Genomic DNA, 18,109 nt, shown 5'->3' on the forward strand with positions numbered 1-18,109 from the left:
ACAAACAAATTGTGACAAATAAACTACACAAAAATGTCGAATGTAGCAGAAATGAAACAAATTAAAAATCATGTAAGTAAACCCAGATTTTTTTTTTATTTTTGTCAGAAGGCTGAATAAGCACTCAGTTTACACTCAGGCTTTAAAGGGTCATAAGATCATTATTTACAAATTCACCCAATGCTGAAAGATTTGATTTGATTTTAAGATGTTTTCAAAGAAGCTAAAGTGAAGGGACTCCAGAGACAAATCTTTCGGTTTCCATCACTTAAATACTGATTATCAGGCTGGACTACACTGGATTTGAGTAATACAGGTTGGAAACAAACGTGTCTTTCTTAAAACAGACCAGCGCCTCCCTAAATCAGAAGGAAATGGTTCGGCTTCATCTCCAGGCAAATCTCTGGATGTGTCAAGTTTCTAAGCAGGAAGCTGAAAGACTGAATTGATATTTAAAGATGCTGCTTTGGGAACCACACTTCAGGATACTTGTTGCCCTTCTAAGGCTGCAGCACTAACTTCTTCCAGATGAAAAGACTCGGCCTCCCCAGCCCCTGAAGCCGCTGCAGAGGGCTGCGGCTGTTTGCTGCTCCGAGGACTCGATTGTCACCTCCTTATTAATTTCCCCCTTTTGTCACAGCAGTAAACAAACAGTCGAGCGGGTGTGAAGGGGGGGTTGTGCTGGAAAGGGAACGACGGGGGGTTCAAATCAAATGAACAGAACACAAAGACGAGGAGCCGGCGGTGGAAAGTTTTATCAAGGAGACGGGAGGCTGAGAGCTGGTGACAAAGGCGGGAGCAGATGTTGGGGCTTTTTATCGTCTCTGGAAACATCCCAGGCTGGATGAGATGAAAGGCCTCGAGCTTCCCTCCGTGGGCTGAGATACAGGACCGGCTGGTAAACAACGATCCCCTTTTGGCCCCTGCAGGACGCCGTACAGTACACGCAGCATCCTCAGTGCAAAACACTTGTGCTCATGAATGTTTGACTGCTGATTTGATAAACTTTCCTAAATATCCCGAGGCACTTTCACAGGTGAGACACACAAGGATCCCAGCCTGCTGAAGGCGCTGACAGATTAGTGTCAAGAAGCGTTTGTTTTAGAGCTCTGGACGTGCCACACGGTTGGAGACGGGCCTGCAGGACGGCACGCTCAGAAAAAGGGCAGCTGCTGCTTCTTTGATCGAGTAGCCTTATCTCGACTGAAATGCCCCGAGTGTGATAAACACCACCCACCTGGTGCTGCAAGTAGGTTAAACCAAACGAGACGATTACATCACCGGCTTTTGGAAAAGTCTCAGACTTTTTCAAAGTCAGAGGAAACGGCAAAGGGAGGCATCTGAGGGGAGGACACGGTGGATGTCTGGTGCTGAATTGTTTCAGGACTCTGCTGTGTGTGTCTCAGAGGCGCGATGTTTGGCTAAAAGTGCTGGGAGTTCATGCAGAAGTGTATTTATTCAAACTGCTTTCTTGATGCCCTGTAAGACCCACCTGCTTCCAAGTGGGTTAAAACAAGTGAAGGAACGCCATCTCTCCTGGAAACACCTCAAACTTTAACACAAGTCAAGGGAAACTTCAGAGCGATGTGGTTTGGGAGGTGTCAGAGGACTTTTTACTGTTTAAGGAGGAAGAGCGGCGTAAGAACGCCGGCTTGTCGACTTTTCTGTCACCGACAGTCACCTGACACTTCCAGCGCCCCGTACGGTGAGCCCCATGAGTTTGGCGTTCAAAGTGAGTTTTAACAAGTGAAGGAGTTACACCATCTCTCCTGGCAAAGCCTCACATCTTTAACAGCGTCGAGGGAAACAGCAAAGTGAGGTAGTTTGATGTATGAGAGGAAACGCACTGGCTCACTGCTCTGAAAAAACCTCAGGCTTTCTGTTACCCAGACGAGTTGCCAAATGGGACAAGACAAAGTGCCTAAAGAGCTGCAGACAGTAACAGGAGGTTAATGTGAACCTGTTTAGGTTGACTTGTAGGACTTGCAGGTAACCCCACCCACCTGCTGCTCCAAGGCCTAAAACTTTAACCAGGACGAGGTTAAAAGAAAAACAGGTTTTTGATTTGCTCCAACTGACTCGTGTCAAAATGCTCTGACAGAATATAACAGGATGTGATTGGTGGGCTTCCTCGGTGAGCACAAATGAAATATCTTTTACTGATTCTGCCCAGAAAACCTGCTACAGCTTTGGTTAAGCCCCTCCCTCCTGGCACCCCAAGTAGGTCGAATCAAGCGAGAGCCTTATGTCATCGGGTTTTATTAGAGTGGGGACAGGGCAAAGTGGCGTTAAAGTTTACAACTTCAGAGGATATGTTGCCGCTGAGCTCCAGCTCTCAGAGTCGAGTTTCAACGTGTGAAGTTTATACGCGGATGATGCATTTTATTTGGTCGCCTTGGAAGGTGGAAGAACGGAGCGTTTGTTCGCCGTGCCCCGGAGGAACACAACGTCCAGCAGGACACTGAGCCGGCAGAGAGTTTCATACAGGCCTGACGTTTCACTTAATAAACAGCAGGTTTCTCTCTGTAACAACAACCAAACGTGAAGCAGGAAGACCAGATTAACCTGTGAGCTGCTTATCCTCTCACCTTGTTCCAAAGAGCCAGAAACCTGCAGTCTGCTGGAGAAACCGATCCCAACCTCAGAGTTTATTGTACTTTTTTAACAGCTGCGGTCTATTACTGACTAAACACAACTGCAGCTGAACCTTCTACACATCTTCTGATCGACATGACAGACAGAATGAGTCCTACAAGTCCTACAAACTTCTGACAGAAGCTTATAATTCTGTCTTTATTCTACCTCAACAAAAAAATCCAAACCAGAACTTTGTACCCTGCTCAATAATTTGATCTGTTTGAGTCACATCTTACCTTCAGATGGGTCCAGTCGTCGGGCTCGGCGGCCATGTTTGGAGTTGTTGTGGACGAACATGTTGTCTGACACGGCCAGCACGTGACCATCCACGTTGACTGTAGTGGACACCACCACCTGTTGTGGACACAGCCCTCAGGATTATTTCGGATTTTTAATTTTTCATGGAAGATAACTGCTTCCCTGCTGGACTTTTACCTGGAACCTCCTCATGTCTCTCGGGTTTCCTGCATTTTTCAAACAGTTCTGATTGCACTTGAGGAAGAACTTCAGGAAGAATCTGAAAGATGTGTAGACAAAACAGGAAAAAAAGAGAGAAATACGATTAGTTTCATTTGAACTGCTGCTCAAAATGGACGAGAACCAGAACACAGGCACAGTTTGAGAATCAGAGGAAGCCGGGCTCAGACTCTGCAGGACGCTCATTTGCATCAGGAGGAGTTTTACCAGCGTCAGTCCAAATAAACTTATATGGTTACGTAAAATGTTAAACTGCATGCAGAAGCTAAAATCACACACATTTATTTAACAACCGCACAGATTTGCTACATCTTCCTGTGAAAGGCTGAGAGGACGTCTCAGGGCTGAATGTGTTGCTGTTTCTTCGTGTCGGGTCACATATCGCCTCTTTATCTGAGCAGCAGATAAAATTACAATTCTGCAGCGGCGTCTTGATAAAGGCGGTCGACACTTCCTGCAGACTTATGGCGTCTCATTAGGGCCCGCCTTTTGATTTTCCGTCCTGCGCGCCCGATCTCTCGCTCGCCGCGCGTTGATTTACGGCGATTTTTACGGCAGCAGAGGAGTATTGATTGGAAATGGATATCAATGAGGATGGGCGGTAATAACCAGCAGCTTTGGAGGAGGACGGTGAAGGGAGGGGGAGGGGGGGTCAGAATGGATTGCCACCTTAATGCATTTCCCACTGCCTTGTAATCTGTGCACATCCATCTCTCGGACCATAAGCCCCTCCACCCCGTTCTCATGGTGCGCTTCCTTTTTAATTGCCACATTATCACAATAATAATCCGGGCAGTTAACAAGCGGCAAGGTCGCAGACAGACATGTCACATTAACCAGGGGATAACCTCGGCAGAATACCCACACCCCATCTTTTTCACCTCCTCCTCCTTATTCTGCTGCCTTAGCAAAGCATGCTGGGAGTGCATGAGGAGCTGTGGGGGTGTGGAAGTGGGGGCTCTGCGAGGTCGGCATCGATTTCCACCTTAATAAGACAGTAACAATATCTTTAAAAACACACAGTGGGCGCTCAGCCTGTTTCACTGTTCTGTGCAGTCTGACGACGTTTTTACACTTCTAATCAAATTTGGACCAAAAACGTTGTTTAGCTGTTCGTTAATGATGGAACTAAGACATATTTGATAAAAGTTTATCAGTGGATGGATGCGAGAGGCTGTTTGTACTCGCGGGACTTCCACCTTAACCCCGATTCTCGATAATTACGTTTTTAAAGCGTAAACACTCTTAAACTCGACCCCTTTTCATTAAAATCTTTCATGTTTTTACAACTTAAAACAGCCGTTTCACCCAGAGGGGACTTCTTCCCCCTCATCCGGTTTATTTCAAAAGCTTTGTCCTTTTTTATTTACTTTATAACGGCCCCCATTAGAGACATAGAAACTGAACAAGATCCAGACTCCGAGCGCCGCGGCAGCTGCACCGTAACAGCTCGTAATGACATAAGATTCCAACATAAACTTTGATTACTGAAGCACACACTCTTTAACCACCGCTCCTTTTATTCATTTCTACCTGTGTTCACAAACCCTGTAAAAACATGTCACACATTTATGCGCAACAAGTCAGATTTTTATAAATAAATGGGCTGTGTGCTCCTTTAAACATGCTTCAAATACTTTTAAAATTGAGATGTTTCTCAAAGATATTTCAAAGCTTCGAGATTGGATTTAAAATCTGTTCACCATAGAGATATATAACATCCGTATGTTCCTCATATAAATTATTTGTGTCCCTAGATTTAACAGACAAATCATATTTCTGTAAGAAAACAAAGGTCCGTTTCCTCTTGTTGTAAACACAGTTATGCGCATGTTGCAGAAAGATGCTTCTGGACACGGCTGCTTGCTGCCTGCACGCTGTCCTAAAGCAGTGTTTGGGTACTTGATCTTCATCAGGAAGTGGCTGCACTCCTGCAGCCAATCACATTCCTCAGATGCCATCCAAGGTCTGAACAGCAAATATCATTTAGGTGTAGATAATAAATAAAGTCAGAAATAGAAACACTTTACATGGAAACAATCAAATATAATCCTCAAAATTTTGGGGTGAACTAAGCCTTTCAAAGAGACACAGCGAGGAGGCAGAGGGAGGCGGCGAGCTGTGTGTGTGTGTGTGTGTGTGTGTGTGTGTATTGACTGAAAGCTGATCTGCTGCTCTGGAGGCTCTAATGCCCTTTATGGCAGTGAACAGAATAATATGGAGCTCCATTCAGATGATACTGAGTCCTTCAGAGAGCTGATATGGATCGATACGGATTGAATTAAAACGCAGCTGGAGACAAGACCAGGGGCACACACACACACACTACACACTCACCCAATATACACAATGGAATACACACAATCATACAGTATATACTGTGTACACACCAACAATATTCCAGTGCAGGTACATCTATTTTCAACCACACTGGCACTTAAAGCACACACACACATTTTTTTTTAAATATCTGCACATGTCGACATACTGCACCCACTATTTTTGTGTAGAATCAGAACAAAGGAAAGAGTCCAAATGTAAACGTAGAACGGCCACAACATTAAAACCACTGACAGCCCGGGCATCTGGTTACAGGTCAGCGTTCCCCCAACCACCACCCTCGCTGTTCTCCACCAGTGAAGCAACCCGCCCCACATCATAAAAGCTGCTGAGGAACCTCCCAGACCCTGACCGGATCCGCACAGGTGAACCGGCACGATCCCAGCCAGGTGTTTGAATTCTGGGAGCGGTTCTGCAGACAGGTGTGGCGAATTGACCCTCACTGGGGTGGAGGCGCTGAAAGCTCTGTGGCTCTGAAAAGTACAGTGGCCCACCGGTGGTTTAACCCACCAGGTTATATCATCAGTGCAACTGAGCTGTCAGCACTGCCCAACAGTACGGTGTGGAAGGGTGGCTGTGCATACTATTTAATGTGTAAATCTGACCGGCAAGTGAAAGTAAAACGGAAAGAAACAGGGCATGAATCAGGGCTAATGAACCTCTTATGACACAGCTGCAGCGTATCGGCCTCTGAAACAGAGCCATGATCTCTTGGTGGCCTCTGGTTCTGCAGGTCATATCCAAGTTACACCAAAAGCAGCTCGCACGTGGACATCACAGGCTTCTAGTTGTAGTCCTCTCCCAGTTTGACCAGCAGCCTCCCCGAGCTGTCGAGAGGGGGCTGCCCTTAAACGGCCCTAAAGAAGCCCCACAGGGCAGGTCCTGCAGTCGGAGCACACACAGACATAATAAAACTGACCTCGAGTTCCTACAGTGGAAAACAGCCCGCTGTTACCTGCTTCCTGATTGGCAGTTAACCAGGCTGATACTCGCAGTACTAAAGTATTATAACCTGACATGGAGGAAGCAGTTTTCACCTGGATCGCTTCCTTTTTTTTCCCACTGAAACCAGATGAAAGTCTGAGGATTAGGTCTAGCACTGCAGGTGAGAGGACGAGGAGACAGTGAAGGAGCGCCGCTCTCCTCCCTGAAAACGTATTAAAACACAATAAATAATGAAGCGAAGCGTGCAGGCGGAGCTCCGTCATTAGCCCGCCCGACTCCTTCTTCTACTCCTTCTTCTCGGGCTCTTAAAAAGGAGGTAAAGATAATGAGAGAGACGGAGTCTGCTGGTGTAAGCTGTCACCTCATTACACCGACCGACAATCAATTATAGCAGGACGGAGAGCGGAGCTTAATGCAGCTCTGAAATCAGCGCTGCCCTTCAGGAGAGCAGAGCCTGGCAGGCGGCGTGGAGGGAATACACAACAGCAGTTGTGTTCAACATGATATTAAAGTCAAAAAAGATTTCCCCTCCTAGGAACTAAAGCTAAATCACAAACCTGGTTCTCCCCTGTGGGAATATTAAACACCATCCACCACACCATTCCCATTATTCCCGTCACACGGAGCGGCAGCACCCGGGAAACACACGGCTTTAAAGTGGACGTCAGGTTACATCACTGTGGATTCAGGTGGACGGGTAACAAAAATATATATAAAGGTTTATGTGTCCTTCCCACCTGTTGCTTGAACCTTCTGTTTGAGAGGGGCAGCGAATCAGAAGAAAGCTGTTAAAAGGGCAGTTTTTTTCTCACTTTGTGGTCTTTAAAACCATGTCGTGTCCTTTGGGCTCCTTTTTTGTCTCTTTGAAGCCAATTTACATCTTTAAAGTCGGCCTGTGTGTGTCATTGTGGTCGTTTTGTTTGTCTTAAGTAATTTTGTGTCCTTTAAATTTTCTTTTTGATCCGGTTTCCTCTCTTTGTGGTTGTTTCGTGTCCTTTGGGATTTTGCCTCATTTTGTTTCTCTCTACAGTTATTTCAAGTCTATTTGAAGGCTTTCATTGACCTTGTGTCTTTCCGTAAAGTCATTTTTTGTGTCTTTTTGAAGTCGTTTTATCTCTCTCTGCATTATTTCTTGTAGTTTTGTGTTTTTCCATCTCCATTTCTGGTTATTATTCAATTCTGTTTCATTGCTTTGCTCCTAATTGCTCTTGTTTTCATCTCTTTGGATCCATTTTACAGTTCAGTGCCATTGTTTTGTGCGTCGTTGTCGTCTTTGTAGTAATTTTTCTCTTTTTAAAGCCATTTTGTGGTTCTCCGCGGTTGTTTGATGACCTTCTGTATCTCGGTTTATATATATATATTCTGTTTTTGGTCACTTATTCATTAGTCTCTGGTTATTTCTAGTCATTTTCAGTCATCCCTGGGTGACCTCTGACCTCTAGGCCCTCCATGTTTATGTGGTAGCTGTAGAAAGTCCTGAAACTATCCTGTGAGTGGTCGATCGCTGCTGAGGCCTTTAATTCTGAATGGAAGAAGGAAAGTGACCGCGGCTGGTGTAATTGTTCCAGTGGAGCGCCTTTAAAGCTAAATTAGCTCACATCGGGGGGGGGCGTCGGTCTGACTTCAGCATTTTCACCGGCTACTCTAGATGATGTCAACCCCGACCACACCCAGTGCACTATGGGAAGCAATTATGTCAGGCTCAGATTACAAGGCCCTGATGAACACACACACAGTTCAAATGAACACACACACAGTCTGAGGGCTGAGCAAGGATGCTCTCTCTCTCTGTGTGTCTCTCTCACACACACACACACACACACACACACACACACACACACACACACACACACACACACACACACACACACACACACACACACAGCCCTCCCTGGAGTGTCTCACTTATTACGTTAGGCAAGAAAGAAAAAGAAGCAGAAAAAAAAAATCAATATTTCAGCAGGAGTATTTTTAAAAGCTGCCGTGCTGCTGATCCTGCAGCCGCCGCCGCCACTCGCCCTCACAGTTTGATGCTCTCTGTGAGAAGCCACCACGCCACCCGCCGCTGCAGGTTTACCACCTGACCGCCCGGCGAGTCTGGGCCAGCACGCCGCCGCCTTCGCCACCAGCTCCAGCTCATCTTACGGGTGACAAAACTGAAACGAAACACAAAGCCAAGCGTGGCGAGCCGGGGCCGCCGGCGAGCTAACAGCAATCCGTCCTGGTTAACCCGCTAACCGCCTCGCCGTCACATCTCATTTGTTTGCAGCTAACGAACAAACCGTGGAGGATCTGCAGCTGAGAAACAAAAGCGAGAAAATAAAAATAACAGAAGGAGAAGCTGGGAGGCAGCTTGAGCTACAAAAACATCAGAAGGAGAGGAAGAAGAAGGGCCGCCTCATTAGAAGGTCGAGTAAAGTCTAATATTGACTCTGCCGTGTTGTTGAAACGCCCTCTTCAAATAATTACTGAGGAATTCAGATGATGCTCCTCTGCAGCTAATTAGGATATGAAACAAGAGCAGCTTCATGCCCATTACCATTACATGATGATTCACTGGCCTCAGCACCAGCCTCAGTGTGTGTGTGTGTGTGTGTCTTTGCTTTTGTCTGGCCTTATTACAGCACATGAGCGAGCAGTGTGTGTGTGTGTGTGTGGGTGTGTGTGGATGAGGGCCCTCCTTGGCTCTGCTACACGCCATCAATAATTCACAAGCCAAGATGGCAATTACAGGACCATGTACAATCAAACTAAATATTTGATGAGGCACTAAAACAGTCCCTGGAACAGATCTGCCTCTGTCTCACACACACGCACGCACACACACACACACACACACACACACACACACACACAGTCTCTCTACTGTCTATTGTCACAACACATTAGGTCCTCGGTCCCTTAGTCCCCAGACTTTGTCTTGACGCGCAAAAGCAGTTTATTCTGCTAAAAGAGCCTCGCGCAATTCATTTGTTCCGTCTGAAATATTGAGTGCCGCCATTATGCATTCTGGGAGGAGGCGGCAGCGGCGGCGGCGGCAGCGGCAGCGGCGGCAGCGGAACGTCATCCGGCTGCCCCCTCTTTTTTTTTTTTTTGCTCCAAATGAAGCAACAGTAAGAGAGGAGCGCGTCACGTTAAATATGTGAACGTAATCAATCTGAATCGATCACAATAATAAAAAAAGAAAGCGATGCTCCCATCCCTGCCTCTTCCTCCCCCTCTGTGACCGGAGGGAAGTTTTTCTTCATTTAAAAATAATGTGGCACAAAATCCATCGCTCCGAAAGGCTGGAAACATGATGACTCCATTGGAAGGATCAAAAGCCAAAATCTAAAAACACATGAAGGAGTTCATCTGCAGGGAGGAAGATTTTTCAGACGCTAATTGCTCTAAACTTCTCTGACTCTGATATGGTTGTTACAACAGACCGGTAACGATATCTAAATATGAAACACGTCCACACTTTAGCTAACACTGTCCCAACAATATCTTACACAACACTATACCAGAAAACAGAATTTCACTTTATTTGAGATTTTATAACTTTTTTGTAACCAAAAGCGCTAGTCTGAAATGATGCTAACATTTAGCTAAACCAAGCACTGCAAGAACTTTACCCAAAAAACTTTCACCTTATCCAAACTTTGAGGTAACACTACCCTGACATCTTCCAAATGTTATGCTAACAGTAAACTAAAATGTAATATTAACCTTACTCTAACCTTATCCTCGCTATGTAGTAGTTTTACCCAAAGCTTACTCTAAAATGATGCTAACATTAGCCTAAATGAAACGCTGTAACACATTTACCCAAGCGCTTTCCTCACATTATCTTCATAGCAACTTAAAACAAACGTTATACGCTAACATTAGACTAAAATTATTCTATCCTTACCCCCAACCTTATACTAACTTTATAATAACCAAAAACCAATTCTAATATCTTGCTAACGTATTTAAAACATTATATTAACCCTACCTTAATATTATCCTAACCTTGCCCGATTAATGATACTGCAGTAACGTTATCCTAACCTTACCAAAACCTTATCCTAACAGGATACTGACCTTATAGGCTCACCAGACTAACTTTAGTCTAACCTTATCCAAACTTTGAAACAACTTAAGCCAAACCTTTTTCTAACATTGTTGAAAACAAATATTACAATAAACTTAAAATTAACCTTGTCATCCCATTAAGCTTGCTAAACTAACCTTATTGTAACATTATATTAACTCCTTCATAACCTTGTTTCATTAGTCTCACTTTACTCATCCTAATTTCATATCAAAACATTTTTCCAGCAATACGCTGACAGTAACATAAGCCAAACACTGCAATAACCCTCACCATAACATTATCCTGCCCTTAATCTGATTAAACTAGCTTTATCCTAAAGTTACATGAATCTCACCAGAACCCTATTTTACCATCACATTGCCGTCCTACCGTCCCATTAAATCTAACCTTACACTAATAAATAATAACCAACATTACATTGTGCTGACAATTAGACTCATTTATTCGTTTTTCTAATTTCCTCTATGTTAACATACAGATTATTGATAATAATGATCGCTTTTGTGAGTTTGTTTAACCATCATAATCCCGTAGTTTGAATCTAAAACTACAAAAATATATATTTAAAATGCACCATCTCTATGTAACAGCCCATCAGTAAACAAGAACATGCAATTGGATCAAAGCAAGTATCTACAGTGCCCCCTAGTGTGGAGGCCTGTGGCGATAATAGAAGACACTATAATTTATTTATTTTTTTAAACTTTTGTGACAGTAAACAGCTCAGAACGGATATTCGGAGGCCTGGATGTAAGAGGCTGAATAAGGAGTCTTGTTTGTATGGGAGTCATGTTGGAGCCAACGGGAACACAGCAGAGATGTTTTAACATGAAAGTGTTGTAGATTCTTCCTGTTCGTGTTCTGTTGTTTCCTGCTAGCTGGAGGTTAAATACGTGTGTGTGTGTGTGTGTGTGTGTGTGTGTGTGTGTGTGTGTGTGTGTGTGTGTGTGTGTGTCTGTGTACAAATGTTTTGGAGAGATGTTGTGTATGTGCTGGAAAAAAAAACCCTGCTGAGTTCCTGGAGCACAGAGACAAACAGAACATCCCATAATTATTTCATACTGCCTGAGAGAGACAGACAGAGAGTAAACCAGTGTTTCTTTGCAGCATACACTCTGCAAAAACATCTCATATCTTGTCATATAAGAATAAGTCGTTTCACACAGCCATGTTTTCTTCACTTCAGACATGCACCATCATCCTAACCTTATTCTAAGATTACACTAACACTATGTCAAGCCACACTAACTTCTAATTAAACCTAATGTTAAAATTATTATCTGGTGTGTTTGCAGAAGCAGCACTCTCCAGCTGCTCTCAAAGTTTTCTTGCAGCATCCACAAAGATGCAATGCTGGTCTAACAGCGAATAACTCAAAGTGTGAATCCAAACTAACTCACTGCAACACCAAAAATAAACAGAGTAAAACTACAGAACTACCTAACCAGTCGCAGCACCAGTAGACTAAAAACGGCCCTGTTTTTATGAGGATAAATTCCACTTTTTATGAATGGAGTCTTGTGAAGTCCAAAGGCTATCACCCACTTGAACTCATACTGATTCTTTTAGTTATATAAAATCTTCTTAGGGGGCGGAGCCTAATAATTCCTGCTGCAAAAAACACAGCAGCTATGGTTCAGAACCTTGTATAACCCCACTTCAAAGAAACTGAACTCTCTTTAACACCTTCAGTTTCCTGAAAGTTCCTGACTGGAAAACCAACTGCTTTTAAATATAAATTATGCTATTTTATATATACATATAGTGTATTACCATTACACTAACCAGAAATTAACCTTATTCACACCTTATATTATAACCTGTAAGATTAAATTAACCTTATGGTAATATTATCCTAACTATCAAACTAACTGTACTCCAATGTTGAACCAGTTCTTCACCCACTGATTTATTGACCTTGTGGGGATTTGGTCTTTGTCCCCATAAGAAAGCAAGAGTCCTCACATAGTGACCCAATGATCATGTCCACACAACGACAGGAACACCAGCACATACTCACTTCTCCCACACTGAACTCAGGTTACTCCCCAGCTGTATTTTGGCAGCGTTGTCATGACGATCAGCATATTTGTCTCTGCAATCGAAAAATCATCTGTGTGACGCAACACTGCAGCCAGTGTGTGTGTGTGTGTGTGTGTGTGTGTGTGTGACATCAGGACATAAATATGAGCTGGAAAAGTGAGAAATTCAGAGGAAAAACAACCACGTCCTCATAAGATGCACTATACAGCGAAACGCAAGCATGAAATCTCACACACACCCATGTAAGCCTTTTTAACTCACACCCAGACACACAAACTTGGCATAAAACACACACTCAAAATCTTAAAGCAAAAACTGTAGCACTCAGGTTAAATCTAGACTCATCTGATCTGTGAGTTTTCCTTGTGAGACACTAAAATATGAGTGGATCTTACATTTTTCCCTGCATTGCAAACCCTCACCCGCAGCTAAACACGCAAAAATTAAATCACCGTCTAATTTTAATGTGAACGAATCATCTATTTTTCAAATCATAAAAACATGCAAATACACCTTTTAGATGTTGTTAAAAACAACAATGAAGTAAGCATTTAAGTCCAGACATCAATCATCATCTGCACGTGTCCATTGATTTGTCCACCCCAGCACACCTACAAATCCAATCTAATCAACCTGCCTCTGCTCCTCCATGTATCCACACTGCGATATGGCCAACCCAGTGTCCCCCATCACCCAGATTCCCTCTGGGAATCCTGGGAGTTGTAGTTTACGGCATGACGAGCAGTACATTGCATGTGTACGGGTTTGTACCATATTGCTAGGCAGAGTGCACGTTGAGAGAACAGCTGCCACCAGATAAACATCCACAGACGATGCAAACAGTGAGAAATATGCCAGAACAGGCCTGGAAACAGTCTGGAAACCACCTGGAAGAAACTGGACACAACCTGGAAGTCTAGAAGCTGTTGGCTTTCTCACTGAGGTTACAGTGAGGGGTCTGCTCTGCTAAATTTAAAAAAAAGAAATACTCTGTAGATTTAAACAGAGAGCCGCATTCTGTCTTTTTAGATATGAAAATTGTTGGCTCTCAAACTGAAATCCATCAAACTCCAGGCAATCTTCAAGGGTCTTGCAGGGATTTCCAGGGGCAAAATAGAGTTATACATTATTTTACTTCTGCTAAAATGACCCCCACTAAAGTAACTCAAATTACATTATATTATAGTTTCCAAGCTTAAGAAAAGACTTTCCATTGAAAAACAATTTAATCACTTGTGTAGCTTATGCTCTTATGCTACGTTAGCAATGCTATTTATCTCAGGTTTCAAGATTTATCATTTATCAGCAAATTTACTCAAATTTTGTCAATTTTGTTTCGTTATTAAACTTTTTTGCTAAGCACTGGAGAATGTGTTGCCAGTTATTTTCTTCTTACTTTTACATTGTTTTTTACAAAATGTCTCTTTGTACTTTTAGCTGAATTAGCCAGAGTTTTAGCCCTTTTAACTTTTTGATTTTTAACTTTTAAATATGCATTTTATATATGAAGAAATATAAAACATGTTTCAGGCATTTACATTTTGCCATCTCAAAAAGCAATCTGTTAGGCACTTTTTTATTAGTAAAAGTTAGCATTTGTTCAAAGGTAAACGTTTAGCCAAAACTTAGCTTTAACAATCATCCAGGTAAGTAAATCCCGAAAAGTTTTGAAATTCTGTTCATCTCGAAATTGCTATACTCAGGAAGCAAAAGTAGGTTCAATTATTAGCCGGGGTAGCATTTTTCAAGATTTTTTTGGGCCAAGGTAGTATTGCATTGTCGTAGGCATATTAGCATTTTCTGGTCCTTTAACTTACCTCAACTTTAATTTACCCATGTTGGAGACTTGTTAGCATTAGTTAGCAAATTATTAAGAGGTTTTCCTCCCCCAAATACATAAAAATAACTGCAAACAACAATACCTGAATTACTGTTTAAACACTGAAAAATAAGTAAATAAATAAATAGTAATAATAAATTGTTTTCTAAAATCAATAGGCCTGCTCCACTCAGTGCTGATTTTGTATAGCTGACTTGAATTTGCTAAGCTGGACAAAACAAAAGAAAACAGTTATATAAGTCACTTGAAAAGGTCAGACTTTGAGCTCTTTATTCCTTTTGTGTGTAGCTTTTGAAAAACTTTCAGCAGAATTTGGTCTGAAAACAAATTCCAGGAGGCCACAGTGGTTAAAATGGTTTAATAAAAAGGTCAGCAGCTGAAATCTTCACATTCAACGCTCTGGGACTCTAACTAATCAATTCTGGGCCTCAATTCTAGCTTGTATATTTATTTACTCTGAACTACAACGATGAGCTTTAATTTTAAATGAAAAGCATGTATTTGGACTTCATGTGCTGTTATTTATTTTATGTTATATTTTGTTTTTAGGTGTTCTAAATTATAAAGTATCTGTTAAATCCAGCAGAATCCCTGGTATCACTACTATCATGTGAAATCCTCATAGCAGCAGTGTTGCACGTTTTTCAAGTTGGACTGAAAGATTTTTTTAATTCTCTCAGGGCCGAGAGGATCCTTCAACTTCTCATCTGATGAAATCCTCCTAAAACCCAGCAGATAAACTCCAAACTGCCTCAAGGTAAAAGTAAAAACAGAAAAAAAGGACTAATTTCTTTCCTGAAAAGTTTGACATTTTGCAGAGGTTTGACAAAAATTTCATCACAGCCAAAAAGGTTTGTGGCTAAAAGGTATCTCGGCAGCTGAACTCAGCAGCAGCATTTGTGTTACAGCCTCCAAAGGTGACGTCAAACCTCCAAATACCAAAGATCACATTATGAAAACATCAAGAAGACGGGATGTAAATCGCTAAAGTGAGGCCGACCTTCAGGGAAAACAAACTGTTTCCAGACATAAAAGCTCAATGAGTTCACGACCTGTGGACTCGTCTCTGACCTGAGAATCCCAAACTGATGCCTTCAGTTTGTTCTCATTACTCAGAGCTGCAAACAAGCAAAGTAATGGCCTCGAGGTTGAGCAGCAGCAGTGAAAGGATGGCTGAAGAGGGCAAAGGGCATAGGTCCAGAGGAGGCTTGGCTTGAAATCAAATGAATAAAATGATTATCAAACCAAATAAAAATAGAGGTCGAGGCAACAAGATTTTAAAACAACTGCAGAAATGCAAAACTACTGCAAAGAGACCGCAAACTTTACAGATGCAGACCATATTTCCTCAACACATTTTAGTATAAAGCATCACCTTGATTGGCTGGTTGAAATCAGTACATTTTGTACTCAACATTTCCTTTATCCTGTTTCACATTAAGAGCTCCCTTAACAGAGCTTTTATTGTGAAACATTTATTAGGCACAGGCTGCATGAATTTATTCACTGAATTCACACTGCTTGTGGAAACACAGTAAAGAGATGTGAGACACAACTACACTTAGAGAATGACTACAGGCAGCTGCAAAACCCCTGCAAAGCTTCATAAAAAGAGCTTCTCCTTCGCAGAGAGCAGTGAAAGTCACAAAGAAAAATCAAACTGATAAAAAGAGGAAAACAACAGTTACAAAGATACGTCTAAGAGCTAATGAGACAAACAGATACCAAACAATAAAACACCACAAAGATAAAAACAACTGTATATAATAGACAGGTCACTCCTAAGAGAATTTTAAACCTAATGAGAATTTAGCCCAGATAAATGAAGATCAATAACAACAAGTACAACTTCAGAGATGCCAAACAGCCACAAAAACACAAGCTAAATAAAAATACTACAAATAAACAAATCTACAAAGAGATGCTCAAATTAACCTCAACAAAGTATAAAACAATACATTTTTAAATAAGATCTGATCAGTGATTGATTTAATAGGCTCGATGAACCTATTTCTCATTTAGCACACAAACACACTGAGATAATAAGAACTACAACTATGGGAGTCAACTGACAGTCAACTTTACTCTCAAAATGAAGTACTTTGGATACAATTATATATAAATATATACATTTTACTTCATAAAACTGATTGTTAGGAACATCGCTAAATACAACCAGTTTTCCCGAGAGCCTTTAAGATGCTGGCGTTTACACTCATCTACTCGGGAGTCTATATTTAGGATTTTGCTTGCGTTGTGCAGAAAATGCTCCGGTGCTGCTTTTACAAAGAGTTCAATCTTTAAAAATGTAAAGTTGTTTGTTTCTTTATGGCTATAGTCCTTGCTCTTTGTCATTTAATTCCAATTACAATCAAAATGTTGTACACTGTCATTATTTATTATTTTCCACCATAATAATAAATAATATTTTATAAGAAAAAGAAGTATGAACAAAATAAATGATAATTACATATTCAGTAAAGGTCAAAAATAAGATTCCTGGACAGGATTTGTACTTAATGATGCTTCATATAAATCCCTTTTCTATCCTTTAACAGGTTGTATCACTGCATATGGTGATGTAGTGAATGCTAAAGAAAACATATTTTACGAACGTAAAACATTAATTAAAATCACTAGAGTGTGTGTGTGTGTGTGTCTGTCTGTATCTTAAATGTGAAGCAATAATTAAATCATGTTGTACATATTAAGAATTTACTGCGCAGGCAGGCGTGAGCAACTAGTGTTAAATGAATCATAAAACTGGGGAGGAATATTTTTTTTCTTTTAAATAAATGAGGCTGAAGTGCTCTGAGAAAACATTGCACCGAGGGGAACTAACCTTTAACTACATGTAACAGCAAAACAGAAGTACAGTAGAAGGTCGACATTTATTTGACTAAAAAAAACAACCTTTAACCATCATCTGCAGCTCACTGTTACATTTCTATTCCAGTGTTAACGCTCGTGTATTTGACCTGGACTGTCCTGCTCATTTCCACAATTATATTTTTTATTCTTGGACTCCACTAAAACACTTTTGCATAATTCACAGTTGAAAAATAATTATTCATAATCCTATGCTGGTCTTTTGTGCAGCCCCTGTGTTCATCCTCTGTTGTAAATAAGCTGTTTTAGGTCCAGTCTCTGTTGTTTGTTAGTTTGTAGTTAATATTAATATTTTTATTTGGTTTGGGATTAATAGCTTAAAATGGATACCAGTAGACCGGAACGTGAACGACATATTTTAAAATCCCAAATTAAAATCCCAACAGCTAACTACATTCTGAAGTAAGTCACTATAATTAAAGTTAATTTACTACCATTAAATTGCATTTTGCAATTGCACAACAATAGGATGTGCAAAACATCCTATTGTTGTGCAACTTGCCCAGTTGTGTATATTTACTCTTGTGTTTGTTGTTTGTTATAAATATTGAGAGAGCTAGAACACAGAATTATGAATACATAATGACAATAAAGAATCTTTAATCTTAAATCATCAACCAAAAAGTGTTCATAATGTACTTTAAGATCAAAGTTAGCTGGATTATCAAATATGAGTTATTTTTAAATTACATTCAAATATTCAAAGATTACATTATAAACATTGTTAGCATCACATTAGCATTGTTAGCACAATGACATAGTTGCATTCGTTATTAACCTCATTGTTTTGTAAAAGCAACAACTGGAATATTAGCATTTGCTACTGACCAACGTCATATTATTTTTACAGCCGTAGT

The 18,109-nt window shown here is 41.3% G+C and overlaps 1 protein-coding gene across 3 annotated transcripts in view; it reads right to left on the minus strand.

The window, feature by feature from the left end:
* LOC102775638 (transcription factor COE3) overlaps positions 1-18,109 on the minus strand; it is a 143,095-nt gene that overhangs the window by 44,711 nt on the left and 80,275 nt on the right. For all 3 annotated transcript variants that reach the window (XM_006797614.3, XM_006797615.3, XM_035910662.2), the window contains 2 exons: positions 3,073-3,154; positions 2,874-2,991 (listed from right to left, as the gene is read on the minus strand). In XM_006797614.3, coding sequence (XP_006797677.1) covers positions 2,874-2,991; positions 3,073-3,154 — 200 coding nt within the window. The remainder of the gene's footprint in view (positions 1-2,873; positions 2,992-3,072; positions 3,155-18,109) is intronic.

This window comes from Neolamprologus brichardi, chromosome 2 (genome assembly GCF_056152115.1).
Source record: "Neolamprologus brichardi isolate AB-2024 chromosome 2, ASM5615211v1, whole genome shotgun sequence".
NCBI lineage: Eukaryota > Metazoa > Chordata > Actinopteri > Cichliformes > Cichlidae > Neolamprologus > Neolamprologus brichardi.